General features: G+C 55.2%; 1 protein-coding gene across 1 annotated transcript in view; it reads right to left on the reverse strand.

Moving 5' to 3' along the window:
- Positions 1-613: 613 nt before the first annotated feature.
- The window catches only part of EPHA10 (EPH receptor A10), a 42,655-nt gene continuing 23,452 nt past the window's right edge, over positions 614-19,816 (reverse strand). The window contains exons 6-17 of the mRNA XM_036836247.1: positions 17,171-17,304; positions 14,566-14,737; positions 10,847-10,955; positions 7,259-7,320; positions 6,987-7,112; positions 5,725-5,910; positions 5,207-5,268; positions 4,768-4,971; positions 4,358-4,507; positions 3,951-4,144; positions 3,144-3,299; positions 614-2,992 (exon numbers count right to left, since the gene is read on the reverse strand). Coding sequence (XP_036692142.1) covers positions 2,878-2,992; positions 3,144-3,299; positions 3,951-4,144; positions 4,358-4,507; positions 4,768-4,971; positions 5,207-5,268; positions 5,725-5,910; positions 6,987-7,112; positions 7,259-7,320; positions 10,847-10,955; positions 14,566-14,737; positions 17,171-17,304 — 1,670 coding nt within the window. The 3' untranslated portion in view covers positions 614-2,877. The remainder of the gene's footprint in view (positions 2,993-3,143; positions 3,300-3,950; positions 4,145-4,357; positions 4,508-4,767; positions 4,972-5,206; positions 5,269-5,724; positions 5,911-6,986; positions 7,113-7,258; positions 7,321-10,846; positions 10,956-14,565; positions 14,738-17,170; positions 17,305-19,816) is intronic.

The following is a 19,816-nucleotide window of genomic DNA, read 5'->3' on the forward strand; positions in this document are numbered from 1 at the left end:
TCACCAGGGGAGTTTCCAGGAACCCTAGAGTTCCAATGAACAGTAGTTTCATTCTTTGCCCTACAGGCCCCCCTGATCGTTCCAAAAGCCCTACTTGGGACATCCTGTTGAAAGAAGTCCAAATGTGTTGCCTTATGAACAGTTAGGTTCAATTAGTCATATGAAGAGCTAGTTCTTGTGGAGGCTGTGCTAGGACATCACCTAAGCATCATTTATTCACAGTGTCAGACATACATTGCAGCCTGGTCCAGACCCGAGCTCGTCATTTCCCACACCGCTGCTCAACCTGCTTCCCCTCCCCTTAAGTGGTCCATCTCCGGAAATGGCACCACCACGGAGTGTTGCCCCCTCGGGGAAGCCACCCAGTGCTCGCCCCTAGGGTAAACCCTGATCACACTGTCCTGTCGTCTACTTCCTAAATGTGTCTCTTGCCCAGAGATCTCAGACACACACTTTGGAGATCCCTGTGGTGGGGCGGCGGTAGGGGGGGGGTGGCGAAACCCTCCCATACAAGTTACTTAACAGTTAAGCAACTGTCATTGAGAGGCACCATACCACAGACAAGTTTTTATTACTTTGTCCTGCATATAGAACCCAAGAACTATAAAAACACCTCCAGAATTAGTCAAAGGAAAACACTTTCCCCACCCCCAACCAGCCCCTTCCCTCCCTGGATGGGCTCAGATACGGGTGCTGGGGGGTTGCAGGCCACCTCTCTAGCCAGTGAATAAGGTCCATATAAAAATAGATCTGTAGAGGGCTCCCAGGGAGCCATCAGCTTGCATCTTGCCGGCACCTGTGCAGGGCTGAGGCCTGGGACCCATCAGGATGCTGGAACCTCACTCCTCAGTGGAAGGGAGGTCTACCCTGGACACCGAAGTCCTGCCAACACAGCCAGGGGACTCTGCAGGACAGCGGAGGGAGGGGCAGGGGACTCTGACCTTCAGGGCATGACTGATGTAGCTGGAGATGGGAATGAGGCTCCCTCCACAGGATGCTGGTATGTCCTTTCCAGACTTCCCTCGGGGCAGATCCTGGAGGGCACTGGCAAGGGACCCTCCAGCTCTGTCAAAGGTAGAAGCAATATCTCGGCCTCCCCTAGCACTGCCCAGGACACTGAGCTGGGGCAGGTGCTCAGGAGATGGACAGCGGGGGTTGGGGGACGCCTGCCCTGCTGGCAGAATGAGGCCAAAGGCACTGCTGAGAGGCACCGTCTCCCACCACGGAGCGCTCCCCAAAGATGTGCTGCATCTCCCACCCTCCAGGCTCCTTCTCATGCTGGCCCCTCTGCTTGGACTCCTCTTGTCCTAGGCCCTCCATCTTGGCCTGCGGAAAACTCCACCAACCCTAAGGAAAGAGTCCTCCCCCGGCTTCTCCAAAGCCCTGTTCAATGAATGCATCAGACTCTCAGCCAAGGAACCTTTCCAGACACCCCTCCATATACACACATCAGAAGTGTCCGGCCCGCAGGCCCCAAGGTCTCCCGTGGGGGACGTGTAGTAGTTCTTGGAGCCTGAGTTCACCTCCCCGCCTCGTCTGGGCCCTCCTCCAAGGGCCGGCTGTGTCTCCTTCACCCCTTCCTGTAGCCCTTGTTTCCTTCCCACCCCATCCCACCCGACCCACACGCAGCCAAACCCACAGCAGGCATAGGTCAGGGGTGACCCTATCCAGACCCAGTTGCCTTCCTTCTGTGCCACAAAAGCCCTGGCCTCACGATCACCCCCGCCTCTGGGAAGCCTTCCTGGATAAGGAACTCTGGACTCAGCTCAGTGCAACTACTTGTGCCAAAGCCCCGCAGAAGAGGGGCCAGAGGGAGGAGGTACTCCATGGGAGGCTGGGTGCAGGGGATGGAGCCTGCAAGAGGGGGTCACCTCAGAGTACCCCTGGGCTGCCTCAGGAAAGAGTGTTGGTGACACAGGGCAGGACCAAGGACTCTCTCCAGATCGGGAGTTGGGCACAGGGGTTCAACCCCAGCTCTGGCCCTGACTCCTCACTAGGTCTTGTTTTCCCCACCTGTACGGTAAGGGTTGGACCAGCCTGTTAGTGAGAGAAGCTCCGTCTCTGAGAGTCATGTCTTCATCACCCCCCAAGGCTGGGGAGCAAAGCTCTTGGGGCCCCGGGGAGAAAACAGCTCTCCTCATGCTCTTCCCAGATGTCCTGGCCGGTGAGTTTATACAAGGAAAGCAAAGGGGGTGGGGGGCACCTAGTGGGGCCTCAGGGGAACACCGGGACCCTCACTCTCACCCTCACCCTGAATGGTCAGCCCAAGGGTGGGGGAAGCAGAAATCAGCTCCTAAGTCCGGGGCCCTCAGGGTCCAGCCCCTGAGCTCAGCACCACCTTTGCCTGCCTGGGCCTCGGGACCAGTGTCCAGACAGGGCCCAGCTGGAATACAGGGAGCTGAGGCCCCATGGCCCATCAGGATTGGCGGCCAGGCAGCTGTGGTCACTAACAGGAGCCCATCCACCAGGGACCTGTGCTGCCTGCTGGCCAGTGGTCTGTGGGAAAGTGGGGCACCCTTTGGAGTAGGCCCCAGACCCCAGGGGGTATGGAAGACAGAAGGGCATGAATCGGGCCATTTAAAGCTACGTCTTCCTCCCTGCCCCTGCCCACCTTGGTCTCTGAGACCCTGCATTTCCTCCCACCGTTATCTCAGGGATCCTCCCCAGGTTTTGAACCTTTTTTCCAGGGGGACTGCGTCAGCCAAGGTGCTCAGACTGGGGGAAATGGGGGCAGAAGGCAGGGAAATGGGGGAAACTGGGGCTCCACACAAGCTCTGGGAGCTCACTTCCGCACGGGTGGAGTGCAGCTGGCGGGGGTCCTGGGCAAGGCTGGGGGCTGGAGCCCCCTGGGGTCCTGGCCTGGAAGAGTGGGGCCGCTCACACCTGCACCCCCCGGCCCTGCAGCTGGAGCACCCGGGCCCGCAGGGCACTGATCCCGCTGAGGAGGTCCTCCCGGTGTTCCACCGATGAGATGCCCAGGCTCACCAGGTCCCTGCGAAGAAGGGCGGGTCAGAACCAGCTGGCTCTTCCCCACCTTCTGCTGTCCCTCCCACCCCCTGCCCGGCCAGGGAACCAGAATCAGGACAGGCTGGGCCTCCCATGCTGGTAGAGAGTTCTGCTACGTCTGGGCCCCTTAGACTCACTGGGCAGTCATGGTGGCCACAGCCTCCAGGCTCCCATAGCCGGCGGCAGCGAAGCTGTCCTTGTAGCGGCCCAGGTCCAGGGCCTCCAGCCACGCGCCCACGGAGCCAAAGGAGGGGAAGGTGGAGAAGGCACGGTCCGCCAGGGGCGTGGGAGGCCTGGGGAGCAGAGAAGCAGTGGTCAGTCGACAGCAGGGACCTGGGGCCCAGACCCGGTCACTCTCCTGAGGAGAGGCCGTCTGAGAAAGGACAGGAGAAGGGGAAGATGACCGAGCCCTACGACAGGCCTGGCTCACACAGGGCTCTAGGTATTCTCAGAGCAGGCGAGGGGTCACGATGCTCAGGCTGGCAGAGAGTGAGCTGCATAGGAGCCAGGTAAAGGCACCGGGAGTATCTGCAACAGTCTTGGGTAGGATGTACCTAGGAGAGTTTGGGAAGTGACTGGTACTGGGGACAACCAATACTAATTTCACTTATTTTATTTATTGGAACTACAGATATGTTAGGACTATTACCACATTTATGTATGTGGTCACCGTACCTGGGATACGTGGGGCAAAACCCAGGACAAGCAGAAGTGACTAAGATGAAAAGTTATACATGCCTAAGGCAGGTGGGAGTATTAGATCTATCTGGGGTACCTGAGCGAGTAGTCGTACCTGGACTGGTGGGGGAGCACAGGTGGGGCAGCTGTACTTGTAAATGGTGGCGGGGGGGGGGGTGTTCGTGGACAGGTGAGAGTTCTGCTACGTCTGGTATGGTTGGAGATACATGGGAATGTACCTGGGACAAGCGAGGTGACAGCTGTACCTGGCACAGGTAGTGTCGGCACACTTCGGGGGTTCTGGATCCTGCACCATCTTGCTCAGGAGGCCATGGATCTGGCAGAACCTGGGCCGCTCACCTGGGTCCTTCTGCCAGCAGTCAAGCATCAGTCGGTGCAGGGGGGAGGGGCAGTGCCTGGGGGGCGGCAGCCGGAAGCCATCCTCCACGGCTTTGATCACCTGGGCCATGGGGGTGGCGGGCAGACAGGAGGTTTTAGGCCCCCCAATACACACACTCACCCCATCCCAAGGAAGGCTCAAGGGGTGACCAGGCAGAACTGGTAGCAAGTAGACAGTGAAGAGGGGCCTGGGGCTAACAGGTCAAGGGTTAATGGGCAGAGGTCAGGGAGCAACAGGATCGGAAGGCAAGGAGAAGCCACGGGTGTCACTCACGTCTTGGCCAGACATGTCCCAGTAGGGCCGCTCCCCAAAGGCCATCACCTCCCACATGACGACACCGAAGCTCCAAACATCACTGGCGGAGCTGAAGTGGCCAAACTGAAGCGTCTCGGGGGCGGCCCACAGCGCCGGGCTCCGGCCGCTCTGCGGGCAGGCAGGCAGGTCAGGGGCAGGAGGGGACCAGGTCACAGCCAGGGTTCCCCACCCGCGGAGCCACAGATCCAGCCCCACCTGCCGTCTCCCCGGCTGCTCATCTAGGGAAGGCCCACAGGCTGACCGCAGGCGAGGCCCACACTGGCACGGACAACTGGATGGAGGGGCAGGAGTGACCCTGACACAGCCAGAAAGGGGGATGTGGGGAGATGGGGACTCCAGGGCAGTTTTCCGAGGGAAGGGCTCCTCACCATGGTGGTGTAGACAGCCTCTGCTCGGTCCCGAGGTCCCCGCCCAAAGCCGGAGATCTTGCAGATGAGGTCGCCGCTGACCAGCACCCGGCGGGCCGCCAGGCCCCGGTGGACGTAGCCCATTTCCGACAGGTACTTCATGGCCGAGGCCAGGCCGGGCAGCAACCCCATCAGCTGCACAGCCACCAGCTGGCCCTCATGCCGCTGTGAGAGAGGAGAGCGAGGCCAGGCTGCACTCTCGCTTCCCCGGTTGCTGGGTGACCCCAGGGAAGTCAACTGGCCCTCTCTGGGCTTCAGTTTGCCATGTGACCTGCCAGGTCAGCCTGGCCAGTGGGCATCTTTATAGGGAATGAGGCCAACCCCAAGTCCCACCAAAGGGAAAAGTGAGGGACCAAGAATATCATGGTCATCAGTACCCCGCAGGGCCCAGGCCACTCACCCTGAGGAAGCCGTCCAGGGCCCCATGGCTCATGTACTCAGTGACGATCATCAAGGTGCTTCCTGTACCCAGGGAGGGGAACACACGCTAAGGTGCCTGCTGCCCTCTGTGAGCACATGTGCTCCCCCACCTGGGCCCCAGACCCCGCCAAGATGGCCAGAACCAAGGCCAAGCTCCCTGAGTCTTTTTGCCACCCTCCTGCCCAGCCCAGGACCCTCTGTGCTGAAGAGCAAAAGAGGTGGCGTCTGAGGGGAACAAAGGCCAAGGTGAGGATCTGCACCAAGTTAGCTGAGGGAGATCACTGAAGGTCCAAGTGATCCAACCCCACCGAGTGTCACCACACGTCCAAGGGTCACGCAGGGTCCGAGAGGCCACCCAGAGTCAGCGAAGGAGAGCTGAGCCCTTGGTGGGCAGCGTCAGGGCTCCCTCTCATGACTGAGCAGAGGCCCTGGGGGCACGGCACACCTCCACCTCCCACCCCATCATCTCCTCCCGCACTGGTGGAGCACGGGCCCTACCTCGGGTGACGACGCCCTCCAGCCGCACCACATGGCTGTGGTCGAACTGGCCCAAGGTGAGGGCCTCGGCCAGGAAGCTGAGCCTCTGCAAGTCGGAGCAGCCCTCCCTCAGCGTGTGCACAGCCACGGGGAGCTCCTGGCGGCCCGGAAGCTGCAGGCAGCCGAAGCACAGCTCCCCAAACCGCCCTGGGGGGAAAGAGCACCTCAGACACCCCCCCGGAGGCCACGCCCTCGGCCAACCTGGGCAGGGTGAGCCGAGGAGAAAGCAGCTTCTGGATCATGGGCCATTTCTGGCCTGGGACTCGGGTCTCCTGATTTCAAATCCTGGTAAACTGAGTACCAGCCGTGTGACATGGGCTTCTGCTCTTTCCCTCTTTTGGCCTCAGTTTTCTCCTCTGTGAAATGGGGAGTCCTCCCTGCCTGCTTCGGCGGGAAATTCCAAAGCCTCACAGAGAGGACGCTGCACATGCCAGCACATCCGAGGCCCAGGGTGACCCAGGAAGGGTAACGATGGCATCTATTCTGCCACGCTGCCCCTTTCTGGTCTCTACCCAGCGAGTCTGCTGACAGTGCCAGGGAAGAGTGTCAGGCTCCTGGTGAAAGCGCTGCCTTAGCGCAGGGGCTGAGGGTTTGCAGACAGGAAAATAGGAAGCGAGGGGACTGACCGTTAGAGAGCACGCACCCACTGTGAACCCGGCCCTGGGCTGAGTGCTGGAAAGCCCCCACATCAGCTCTGTCTGAGGCAGATATCATGCCCATTTAACAGATGAGAAACTGAGGCTCAAAGCAGAAAAGGGACGTACCCCTGGTCACACAGCTGGTCAGTGGTAGAGCCAGGACTAGAACTCAGGTACGTCTGGTCCCCAAGCTTGCAAAGGCCCCTCCCCATCGTCCCTTGAAGGCCTGGGACCAAACTTCTGCCAGTGGCAGTCTGCAGAGCCAGCTCTGAAAGGGCCTGAATGGAGAGAATTCTGACCTTGGGGACAGGCAAAGGGTAGGAAGGCAGGGTCACGGACTCCTCTGCCACCTCCTTCCCTGGACCCTGGTGGACGGAGGTCCAGCTTGATGTGGAGGGGGCCCTTTCTGGACAGGGTGGGGACTGGGTAGAGGCGGGGCCTCCAGAAATGGGGGCGGGACATGGGGTGGAGGTGGGCTTACAGGATAGAGATGGGGTGGGATGGAGGAGGGGCTTCAAGAGAGGGCTGGGAGGGGGCGGAGGCGGGGCTTCCCAACAGACAAGGCTTCCTGGGTGCCTAGCTTGCCTGTTCCAAGGCTCCTCTCCAGTGTGACGCTTTTCGCATCCAGCTCCTTGGCAAACAGATGAACAGCCAGCAGTGGGTCCCCACAGCTCTGGGGATCCACGAATGTGCGGCGAGTTGGGACTTTGACTGGGAAAGCAAGGAAAGAGAGGTGGGTGAGACAAGGGGCCTCCACGACTGGAGGAGTGGGGGCTATGCAATGGCAGCAAGGAAGCGGATTGAGGGGTAAGGTAGGGTGGTGCCGCCCCGCCCCGCGTCAGGCCCAGACAACTCACAGTGGAAATACAGCTCCTCCTCATCATGGGAATCCCGACCTCCTTTGCCATAGCTGCAGGTCCTGGGGTAGGGGGTTGCGGGTCGGGGGGTCCGTAGTCATTCTTTGAGCCAGGCTGTCCCAGCCCTTCCCATCTCACCAGCACCCAGGGCGGCACCTCTCTGTCCCTCTAAAAGGATAAGGTCTGTGCCCCAGGGGAGGGGCCTTTTTGTCCTGCTGGTCTGAAAGCTTCTCCCCACATCACACATACAACCCTAGCCCCAGACCTAACCCCTCACCCGCCTCCGCATCCCTAGTTATTTTCACTTTGAGACACAGTGTATTCTTGCAACTCCAGAGGCACCCAAATCCATGCCCTGACTTCAAGCCCAAGCTGCTCCCCTGCCTACAGCTGAACAAAACAGGCAGACCTTGTACCCAGGGGCAGCTTTCAGTCTAGTCAAGAAAACAAACATTGAGAAGGAACCACAAGCCCACTCACAGGTCCAAGCAAAGAAGTGCGCCGTGGTGCGCCGTGGGGAACACCTAACAGATGGATCTGACGTGGCCAGGACCATCAAGGATGGCTTCCTGAGACAGAGGCAGCCATGGACCAAAGGACTGCATCATGATCAACAAAGCCACAGGCTGGCATCTGGGGCCCCCTGAGGCAGGGCCTTGCAGGCCCAGATAAAGACTTTGGTTTTATTCTGGGGGCAGAGGAGAGGCCCCAGAACCCCCTGGGGAGTTTTGAGCCAAGGTTCAATTTGCATTTTAGGAAGATCATCCCAGCTGCTGCTGTGTCCCCGCAGGAGATGGCAGTGGCTCAGGCTATGTGGTGACCATGGACTCGGAGAAAAGTAAGAGGACTCAAGTCACATTTAGGTGACAGGGCCACAGGGCTTGGAGATGGCTGGAAGGCAGAGAGGGAGAGGGGGAAGGTTGGAAAACTCGTGTTCCAGCTTGCCCAGCGTGGTGTGGGGTGTACCAGTTACTGAGATCGGGAGTTCTCATTTAGACATTTGAGTTTGCAGGGCCTCCGGTAAAAGCAGGGACGATCAATGAGCAGGGAGTTAGCTATGTGTGTGTCTGGCGTTTGGCAGAGAGGTGTGCTCTGGAGATACAAGTTCTGGAGCTGGGGGTATTGCCCAGAGAGGGGAGGGAGCCTGAGAAGTGGGACAGGGGACAAGTCTGAGGACCCCCACCATTTAAAAATTGGGTAGAGGAGAAGGATGCCATGGAGGAGATCATGAAAGAACCACCAGAGAAACTGGAGGGAAACAGAAGGGAAATCGGGGGTGCGGGTGGGGGGAGGTGGCGGGCGATATCACAGGAAGCAAGGAAAGAAAAAGTGGAGCAGAGCAGCGAGGTCACGTGAAGGCTCTAGGAGGAGGGGTTAGGGGAGACGGGAGAGAGGTGACCACGTTTCGACACCAGTGGGAAAGAGGAGGCTGTCCCGTAGTACAGAGTGGTCACGATGGCGGTCGCCAGCATGGGCTCCGGAATCTGACGACCGGCTCCCTAGGTCGTCCGCTCTCTGTCTGTGGGACCAGGTGGCTGGGTTTTCTCTTTAATAAAACCAGGATAAAGACATCCCTGCCTGATCACACTGGTGCCAAGAGCTTACTAAGCACTAAATAAACGTTAGCTATCATGTGGGAAAGAAGTGGACATTATCAATAGTAATGGGTTCCTGAGATGGTAGGAAGTAAGGTCACAGGTAGAAGATCCTGGCCGGGAGAATGGCACCTCCTCTAGAGCAAAAGGAGGGGGAGGATGGATGCAGAGATAGGCAGGTGTGTAGACTCGGGGGCGAGAAGCTGAGGGGTTAAGGATGCTGTTAGAGAGCAGGTGCAGCAGACACGGCTGAGGGAGCGAGCTGCAAGGACGGGGAGTCTGCGGGGCAAAAGCAGAACTGGTGTCAGTATTGGGGGTGATGGCCACGTCAGGAGATGGGAGAGGGCAGCTGAGGTGGAATAGGAGAGAAGGTCCGAGGAAACAAGGGAGTCCAAGAACCCAGAGGCCAAGGGGTGGGGCAGGTCGTCCAATGGCTACTGAAGTCATCCAGCACGGGAACAGGACTTCCATGAATGAGGGGAACACCCAGGAGAGGTAACGAGGGATGAAGGGGGCAAGGTTGAGTGGCTGGAGGAGTGGTGGCAGAGAAAATGAGAAGCTTCCACTGGGTGACGCAAGATGGACTGGGGAGGGAAAGTGGAGGTGAGCAACCCACTGCACAGAGCGGATGCCGCAGAGACTCCGAGAGGAGGAGACGGCTGAGGGAGACGCTACTGTCCGCAAAGCTGGGACACACGTGCTGGAGATGTGTGCCTCTCCGCCCATCAGCGCTAGACCGGGCAGATTCTCATTTTGGTGCCGTTTGATTCTGAGCAGGTTTTGAAATCCACCCCTGGCTTACCCTGCCTGCTCTAGTGCATCTGTCTCCGAGGAGCTCCTGGGCAGCTGCCCCTGTTCTGTAGAGTCTGCCTGAAGAGGCCCTCCTTGCTCACCTCTCTCCCCTTTCCTCCTTCTGCCTCCCAGAGACCCTGAGCTCACAGCCAGGACAAGATGCTCTCAACTCCTGTCCATTCCCGCTTTTCCAACAGGTCTCATATAAGGACCCTTAAGCTCTGTGAGGAAGGAGATTCTGCTCTTGTCCCGCCTTCCTGACTCACCTGGCCCGGGCAGAGCTGGCTCCCAGATTCTCTCCTCCTCAGTCCCTTTCAGCACCTCATTCAAGACCAATCAAATAGTCCCCTCCAAGCCAAGTGAAAGCTCACGGTCCCTCCAGCCCGCAGGCAGTTCCAAGATGCTGACGTGTGGCTCCCGGGCCAGCCTATTTCTCTCCTTTGCTCCCCCCACTCCAGCCTGTCATATGCAGACTTTCCAGCCCCTCCAGTCTGCTGACCTCAGCCCCAGCCTGGAACCCACCCGGGGTGCCTCTGCATGTGGCAGATTGTGGCCCCGGGGAGGAGGGCGATATATATGCCATGGGATTTCTGCTGCATGCCAGAGGGCCGAAATCTTCCCTGAGCCAGACCCAAGCTCCACATCTTTGCCCCTCCTCCCATCCCCTTTCTCTGCCCACTCTGCCAGCTTCCTTCTGCTGGGGGTTGGGGGTTTCTGGCTTATGAGTTCCCCTCCCTGTTCTCCCTGCACGCGCACGCGCACACACACACACACAATTTCTGCCTTTCTTCCCTTTGCCTGTGTTGAAGGGCCTCCAGATCCCTTGAGGGCAGGGGCTGGGGGCCTCTGAGCACCTCAGGAGGATCCTAATCACACCGGAGCAGCTGGAGCTTGATTCCGTCCTCAGCGATGCCTTCTGACATTTAATGAGTTAAGGAGCTAAATCCCCTTCATCCCAGAGCGGCTGAGCTAGCTGCCGTGCTGGCTGCCACGCTGCCGACTGCAGGAGCAGGGGGTCGGGACGGTGGGGGGAGGCCCAGGACCACACCAGCCACGCCTGTATCTACACAGCGGTGTGCTCGCCCGTGCACGTCCGCACAGGTGCAAATGCAGATACAGACACGGGTGCCTGTGAGCACATGTTAATGTGCACAGGGACATGGCCCATCAGGCGTCATCCAGGCTGGGACCAGCCACCTACCTCCTCCAAATGGCCAGCACGCTCATCACAGAGCCCAGGACGAGGAGGGCTGAGATGGTCACGATGGTGACGACGACTGCGGGGCTCTGGTCCTTGGACCCCGAGGCAGCTGGGAGGGAAACCACGAGGTTGAGAGACACAGAGGACCAGGCTCCCGGGGAAGCTCCAGGACAGACTCCTGTCCTCACCCCACAGCAGGATTCCCACAGCACCTCCGCACCCGGCCCGGCCTCCCGGCGGCAAGGGACCAAGGCAGCCCCACCAGCCACAGTGGCACCTGGAGCTTCCTCCTTTCCCAGGGCAAGGCACCTCCACTGCAGCCCAGCTCTGAGAGAGAGGAGCAGGCATCCAGACAGGCAGGCCCAGGCCTCCCTTTTTGCCTTTCTGATGCACAGTGAAGGTAGCTCTGCAGGGGGATGGCCTCTTGTCCAAGCTCCCCAGCCCCAATCCAGAGCTGTCACCAGCAATAGTGATGAGTTCACATTTAATGCACGCTTGCTCCATTCAAGACTAAGCGATCCAAGCCAGTAAGGTGTTACTGTTTCCATTTTATAGCTGAGGAAACTGACACCGAGAAAAGCTGTGTAATTTGCCCAAGGTCACACAGCTAACAAACAGGGAACGTAAGATTCGAACCTGATTCCTAAAGCCTCTGCTTTGAACTGTTTCCCCAGGGGAAGAGCCAGGCTCTCAGCCCCATCCATCCATCCATCCATCCATCCATCCATCCAACATGTGTGCCAGGCTGGCACTAGTTCTGGGGAGATAGCAATGGATGAGCCAAAATCCCTGCTCTGGAGGGGTGTACCGACCAGTGCGGGAGACAGAAATGAAAAATCTTAACTGTAGAATGAAAAAAAGAAACAGAGACATGAGCAGAGCTGAGCAGAGGCATGATAATTTCTTCCTAAAGCCAGCGAGGAAGGTTTGCAGAGAAGGCGTCATCTGCACTGGACCTGGAAGATTGAAAGGGTTGTTGATGATGCTTAGATGCACCTGCTGGGTCTGGAAAATGGCAGGTCATCCCACGTGGCTGGAAAACAGACTGCCGGGAGGCAGAGATGCAGATGCACCATATGAAGGTATGAAGCTGGAGGGCGGGAGGGTGAAGGGAACTGGGGGAGGAGACAGAACCGGAAGGTCCTTGAATGCTAGGCCAGTATTATGAGCCAGGATATCCTGAGGGTAACAGGGATCGGGAGCAATAGACAGAGTTCCTGCCCACAGGGAGAGGAATGAGGGAATCTGCTGGGTCGGGAGCGGGGAGGGAGGGGAGGTGCTTGAGAGAGGTGACAGTTTGGGGTCACTGTCGAGGACGGGGAAAGTGCTACGCAGCCCTGAAGACTAAACTGAGATTAGAAAAATACAACTCTGCAGGCAGCCTTGGCGAGGGACAGAGGAGGACAGCCAAGCCTGGGGACTAGCGGGGCAGGTGCAGCACGATGTCCGGGGAATGCGGGCCGGCAGAGGTGGGGAGTGTTTCTGCCAGGAGAATGTGTGCTCACTGGGGAGAGATGATTGTGGGCACAGGAGGGGCTGAGAGCCTGGGAGATGAGGTCAGATCCCAAGAGCTGCTATTAGGATGTCACAGAGCAAGTTGAGGAAGAGGGATAGAAGAGGAAGGGAGAGTTAGAGGCCAACAAGGTCAGGGTCAAAGAGAAGATTTCAGAGCCCACATTTTCAGAGATGGGGAACTGGGTCCAGGGTCCAGCTGGTGGCAGCAGGCGGTGGAGTTGCCAAGGACTGTTTGAAATGAAGTATCCACGTGGACGCGGAAACTGAGGATGGAGATAAAAGTGGGTGTGGTCCGCAGCCTCTGCGATGGCCCTCCTGGATTCTCCACCTCCTGGTGTTCCTTCCCCTTGAGTGTGGGCTGAACATAGTCACTTGCTTCTCATGAACAGAATACGACAAAAGTGATGGGATGTCACCTCCATGATTAGGTTACAAGAGACTGGCTTCTGTCTCGGGTGCCCTCTTGCGCTCCCTCTCTCTCACAGTCTCTGGGAGAATCTAGTTGCTGGGGTATAAATAGCCCTTGGAGAAGCCCAGGAGGCATGTGCCTGCCTTCCGCAAACAGCCAGCAAGAGCCCGGCAGGGTGGCAGACGCCCCCTCCCCACTCCGCCCCAGGTACGCCTGGAGATGGCCGCAGCCCCAGAGGACACCTTGACTGCAGCCTCTGAGAGACCTGAGACAGGTGGCTCCCAGCTCCCGCCCTCCGCCACACCGACCCCAGCCAAACCCGCGAGCCTTTGTTCTTGGCTCCCTCTACCCAGAATGCCTTCCCTGCCCACTTCCACACACTCAGACGTTCCCCAGCCTTCAAGACACAGCTCTAATCTCTTGCCAGCACCTGGCCGAGGTCTGGCAGAGAGACAGGCATTCGAGCAAGAAGTGCTGTTTCCTTTCCCAGAACTCAAACTCCCTCAACATTTTATCTCCACCTCCCTTCGGGCTCAGAACTCTTCCTATCTTGGATTAGACTCATGTAGCAGGTTGGAAAGAATTATTATCTTGACAGCTGGTGCCAGGATGCCTCTTAGGGGGAACTGCCTTTGTCCGGGAAAATACTTTCATGAGCTGCTCGGGGGTAGATAGAGGTGAGATCCTCAGGGCTGGCTTAGCTGCAGGAGAACAACAAAAGAGAGCGCTAAATGCTCTGCACGCATCAGGAGGGGGAACTGGGGGTGGGTGGGGAGAAGAGGAACCAGGGGAGGGAAGCCAAGGGAGGAGGGGGTAGCACCATACCATGCCGAAGAGCTGGAGCTGCTTTAGGATTGGGAATATCTGATGTTCAGCTTTTGTTTTGCTTTGTTTTGATAGGAGCTTTATTGAGAAATTATTCTCATACCATACAATTCACCCATTGAAAGTGCACAATTCTCCTGGTGTTTTTTTGTTTGTTTTTGGCCGCACTACGCAGCTCATGAGGTCTTAGTTCCCTGACCAGGGATTGAACCCGGGCCCTGGCAATGAAAGCGCCGAATCCTAACCACTTCTCCTGGTGTTTTGTTTTGTTTACTGCTGCAGGTGCAACTCCCTTCACGTGCCCCAACCCTCAGGGAAGGTTGGATGCTAGGATGATAGATGTCAGGGCCTGGCAGTCCAGAGGGTGAGCTGGGCCTCACCCCTCTGCTTCACACTGTAAGGCCTAGTGGGAAGAGGGATGGGGGCCCACGTTTGAGTCTGTATCATGGCAGAGACAAAGCAGCAGGATGGGAAAAAGAATTTAGCGGTCAAGGGCAAGAAGTGACCAGGAGACAAAACTTTCTCCCAAGAAAAGAGAAGAATCTTGGAGAGGGCACAGGATGTTTCCACGAGACATGGGAGGTCCTGAGAGGCAGGGAGACACCAGCTGAGACCTGGTTTATAGTTGTTCATGGGACCCTCCCCTCTGAGTTCCTCCAGGACAGGTACCCAATCTAAGCCACTAGTTGCTGGATTCCAAATTCATGTTTGTTTTTTTTTTTTTTGGCCACACTGAGCAGCACGTGGGATCTTAGTTCTCCGACCAGTTCCACCGTGCCGCCTGCAGTAGAATCGCAAAGTCTTAACCACTGAACCGCCAGGGAAGTCCAACCAAATTCATCCATTAATTAGGTTGTGATTGAACTGTTCTGCAGGTTCCCTTAATTGCACAGATAACCCACCCACACACAATTTGCCTCCCTGCTCCAGCCCCGGGCTGGGTTTTCTCTTCACTTGACACATCACTTACCCTCCCCCGGGGTCTGCACTTCAATGCTGGGGTTGAAGCTCTGGGTCTCCCAGGAGGGCCCCGGGGAAGCCGCCCGGATCTGAAAGACGTAGCGGGTAGCCGGCTTGAGGTTGGTGACGGTGACCGCAGGCTCCCCTGTCTTCACCGTGGAGTAAGTCTGCTCACTCTGACCCTGGGGAGGGACCGAGAAGTGAGGCCCAGACCCAGGGCTGGCCCCACGCTCCTGGGAGAACGTCGGGGGAAAGGAGTAGGGAGGAGCCTGGGCTGGTGGAATAACTCCACTTGTCTTGGGGAGATCCCACAGCTTTCTTCCATAGGATCGCCAGCCCCTTTCTCCACCACGAGCTCCCACCCATACTCGGTGGTACCTGTAGCTGAGAACAGCCCCACCTCCAAGTAAGAGAAACTTTAGAGAAGATGCTGGCCTTCATAGGGATGCTAGGACGAAGGGCATCAGGGCCTGGCAGTCCAGAGGGTGAGCTGCACCTGACCCCTCAGAGGAAAGAAGAAGACAATGAGGCCTGACACCTGCTCGGCCCTTGTCGGATCACACAGCTTTTCCTTCCCCTTGGCATCGGACTTTCACAATGTCCTGCAAGGCATGGATTCACAGATAAGGAATCGGGCTCAGAGGGGGAGAGAGGCTCTCCCACGGCCCCCAGCAACGGTCCACTCACTGCCCGCTGCTGGGCTAGACCCTATAGGAGCCAACTTCCTACCGTCCTCACAGCAGCATTCCTATCTCCTTTAACAGGTGAGGCTCACATCAAAGAAGGGTTGGGGTGACACCTTCTCGATTCTTTCAGGTCCCGTGCGCTGTGCTCTACACCATCCTGCCCCCAAGACATCTGATAATGGTACCTGCTGGACATGCTACCATTATTTTGTCTCTGCCCACACCCCCTTATTAGATCCCCTGCCACACTCCCAGCCCCCAGAGGTGCACCTCCCCTATACCTGTGGCTCCAGTTCTAGGGCCATGGTATTCAGGAATCAGGGAAGACTCTGACCCAAGCTGGGCCAATCAGAATCTCCCTTCCGGGCATTTGAACAAACCACCGAAAGACAGTGCAATGACTGCATGACCTATGAGACAGGACAGGCTCAGGGCGGGGAGGGGGAAAGGGGCAAGGCTGCCAGCCTCGGCAGCTGCCAGGTGCTAGGAGCAAGGCCCCTGCAGAGGAGGTGGAGCTGGTGCACAGAGAGAAGTGGGCATGAGGAGCTCGTGACACCAGCCCCACTTCTGGTCATCGGGCTCCATGAGACGCTCCTGAAGGCTTTCAAACAACCCCTTTGTACTGGCTCCTCTTTTCAAGGGTTTTTGTTCCCAGCAACTTCAAACTCCCTAAGGGCCTGGAAGCATCCACCCAGCTCAGTGCTGGGACTGTATCTATGCTGTGATCCCCAAGTGTCAGTTCAATGAGCCCTTTCTAAGCAACTGCTGCGTGCCTAGCTCCTTCCCAGTGACCTTCGCTGCGGTCTCCTAGACATCAGGGATCCCCAGAGCTCTGCCCTGACTTCTCTTCTCACTCATGCCCCCCTCCCTCGGTCATCCCTTCTGGTCCCTTGGCTTCAGCTACTATCTCTATGCTGAAAGCCCCCAACTCTCTCTGTCTTTCTCTCTCTGTCTTTCTCTCTCTGTCTCTCTCTGTCTCTCTCTCAACTCACAGCTCTCCAGACTTCTCGTATTCAAAAACTTTGACTGATTCAGCAAAGAACTCCCTGGAGTCACTGAGGAGGGAGTGAAGTCCTGACACATGTAGTGCTAAGTTGAAAGCAAGGTTTCGCTGTAATGAATACAATTGGCACCAAGGTGAGAAACAGTTTAACTGCAGATTACATGTCAAATTCAAACAGTTTGAATTTAAATTCATAAGTTTATTAACTTATGCGGAAAAGACACAGTGGATCCGGATGTAGCTCCACTTGTCAAACCATGGTTGAGCTGCAACCATAGATGACAACAGATGCAAGAGGTCAGCAAAAATCAGAAAGAAGTATCCTATGAGAACCAATTGGCGATATGGAGTTTACAATAAGGAGCGCTGTATATTTTCTATTCTTATTTGTAAATGATGGGTTACACATTCCTCACGTCAGCGAAATTATAATAATAATGCACACGTTCACTGTTCTGCAGAGCTGGCTGCTAAACGTTTACCAACACGGGGGCCCCATGACCTAGCAATGTGCTCCCACCGTGGTACCTTTCTGTAAAATTTGAAACAATGTGTTTCTGCATTCTTTTTCTTAAAAGGGTTGCAAATTGTATGTACATGATTCCGCCACACAAAATCTGGATCAGCCCCCAGAGAAGGCTTCTTGTCAACTGCAAACACTAGGCAGAAGTGGTGAAAATGGACATCATGACCAGTGATGAACGGAGATGTGGGGAAAGAGGGAGAGCAGTGGGGTCCATGGTGAGGAGAGGACAGGAAGAAACCCCAGCTGGGGAGGCCCCTTAGGGGGCCTGTGGAAATGTTTAGAAAGAAAGTAAGAAGGACTTCTGCTGGGAGGTGCTTATGAAGAAAAGGAAGCCGGCGGGTGAGGGGGGCAGATCACAGCCAGGAATGCAGCCCCAGGTCCCTCCCAGACCCCGACTCACCTTCTCATAGTATCTGATCTCATACTCCGTGCCGTTGGCCCCAGGGGCTCCAGCGGGGATGGGCTCCCGCCATGACAGGGACACACTCTGGGGCTCCACTCGGTCCCTGCGGATCTCATCCTCCTCCCATGGTGCTGAAAGTAAGTAATGCAAGGTTCTGGACCCAGATCTGACTGTGGGGCAGGGACAGGGGCTGGAAAGTCTGGACAAGCGGGGATTAGGGGCGGGGCTACTGGAGCCACAGAAGCAGGACCAAAGGGGCTGTGGGGGACAGGATGTTCCCGAGGCGCGGGGCTTGAGGGATAGCGTCTTTGCGGGACTAGAGGGAAGGGAGGCCCCTCTCACCCCACAGCTGTCTGCTTCCCTGGCTCCTAGGGGGAAAGCATCAGGCCACGTGCTGCTTGCCCACACCCTATACTCCAGCTTTCCTCATGGTGGCTGGTTCTAATCCCCCAGGCTCTTTCTACACTCTCTGCGGTTTGGAGACATTAGAGAGCACAGAAGGCAGGAAGACGAGCTACTTAACTATTCTAATAGTCTGGGCAAGAGGTAATATACTCAACAAACTAGGGATAGAAGGAAACTACCTCAACATAATAAAGGCCATATATGAAAAGCCCACAGCTAACATCATACTCAATGGTGAAAAACTGAAAGTTTTCCCTTGAAGATCAGGAATAAGACAAGGATGCCCACTCTTGCCACTTCTATTCAACACAGTACTGGGAGTCCTAGACAGATCAATCAGGCAAGAAAAAGAAATAAAAGGCATCCAGATTGGAAAGGAGGAAGTAAAATGATCTCTCTCCACAGATGACATAATCTTATATGTAGAACACCCCAAAGATTCCACAGAAAACACTGTTAGAACTAATAAACAAATACAGCAAAGTTGCTGGATACAAAATCAAATCACAAAATCATTTGCATTTCTACACACTAACAATGAACAATATGAAATAGAAATTAAGTAAACAATCCCACTTACAATAGCATCAAAAAAGATAAAATATTTAGGAATAAACTTAACCAGAAAAGCAAAAGACTTGCACACTGAAAACTACAAGACACTGCTGAAAGAAACTGAAGAAAACACAAATAAACAGAAAGACACCCATATTTATTGGGACTTCCCTGGTGGTCCAGTGGTTAAGAATCTTCCTTCCAATGCAGGGGACGTGGGTTCAATCCCTGTTCGGGGAAATAAGATCACAAATGCCGCGGGGCAACTAAGCCTGCACGCCGCAGATACTGAGCCCACACGCCACAACTACAGAGCCCATGTGCCACAACTACAGAGTCTGCACGTCACAACTAGAGAGAAGCCCATGTGCTACAACTAGAGAGAAGCCCACGCACCACAATGAAGAGCCCGCGTACTGCAACAAAAGATCCCACGTGCCACAGCTAAGACCCAACACAGCCATAAATAAATAAATAAATAAATAAATAAAATCTGTGTTTTTTAAAAAAAAAGACATCCATATTTATGGAGTGTACACTTAATACTGTCAAAATGTCCATACTACCCAAAGTGACCTAAAAAAATTCAGTGCAATTCCTATCAAAATCCCAATAGCATTTTTTGCAAAAATAGAAAAAAAATTCTAAAATTCATATGGAATCTCAAAGGACCATGAACAGTCAAAATGATCTTGAGAAAGAAAAGCAAACCTGGAAGACTCACACTTTTTTACTTCAAAATGTTACAAACCTACAGTAAACAAAACAGTATGGTACTTGGCATAAAAACAGAACTACAGACCAATGGAACAGAACAGACAGCCCAAAAGTAAACCCTCACATCTATGGTCAAATGCTCCTCTACAAGGAGGTCAGGGCCACACAATGGGAAAAGGAAAGTATCTTCAACAAATGATGCTGGAGAATTTGATTTTTGTTTTGTTTTGTTTTTTGGCCATGCTGTGCAGCATGTGGATCTTAGTTCCCCAACCAGGGATTGAACCCATGCCCCCTGCATTGGAAGCGCAGAGTCTTAACCACTGGACCACCAGGGAAGTCTCTAGTGCTGGGGTATTTGAATATCCACATGCAAAAGAATGAATTTGGGCCCTTACCTTCACCACATACAAAAATTAACTCAAAATGAAATACAGGCCTAAATGTAAGACCTGAAACTATAAAACTCCTAGAAGAAAACATAGAGGAAAAGCTTCATGATATTGGATTTGGCAATGATTTCTTGAATATGACACCAAAAGCACAGGCAACAAAAGCGAAAATAGACAAATGGCACTACATCAAACTAAAAACATCTGTACAGTAAAGGAAACAATCAACAGAGTGAAAAAGCAGTCTATGGAATGGGGGAATATATTTACTAACCACATATCTGATAAGGGGTTAATATCCAGGATATAAAAAGAACTCCTACAACTCAACAATAACAACAAAACCCCACAAATAACGCAATGGGCAGAGGACTTGAATAGACATTTCTCCAAAGAAGATGTGCAAATGGGCAATAAGCACATGAAAAGATACTCAATATCACTAATCATCAGGGAAATGGAAGTCAAAATCACAATGAGATATCACCTCATACGTGTTAGGATCAAAAACAAACAAACAACAACAACAGCAAACAAAACAAAACAAACAAAAAAACAGAAAATAACAAGTGTT

This window comes from Balaenoptera musculus, chromosome 1 (assembly GCF_009873245.2).
Source record: "Balaenoptera musculus isolate JJ_BM4_2016_0621 chromosome 1, mBalMus1.pri.v3, whole genome shotgun sequence".
Lineage (NCBI taxonomy): Eukaryota > Metazoa > Chordata > Mammalia > Artiodactyla > Balaenopteridae > Balaenoptera > Balaenoptera musculus.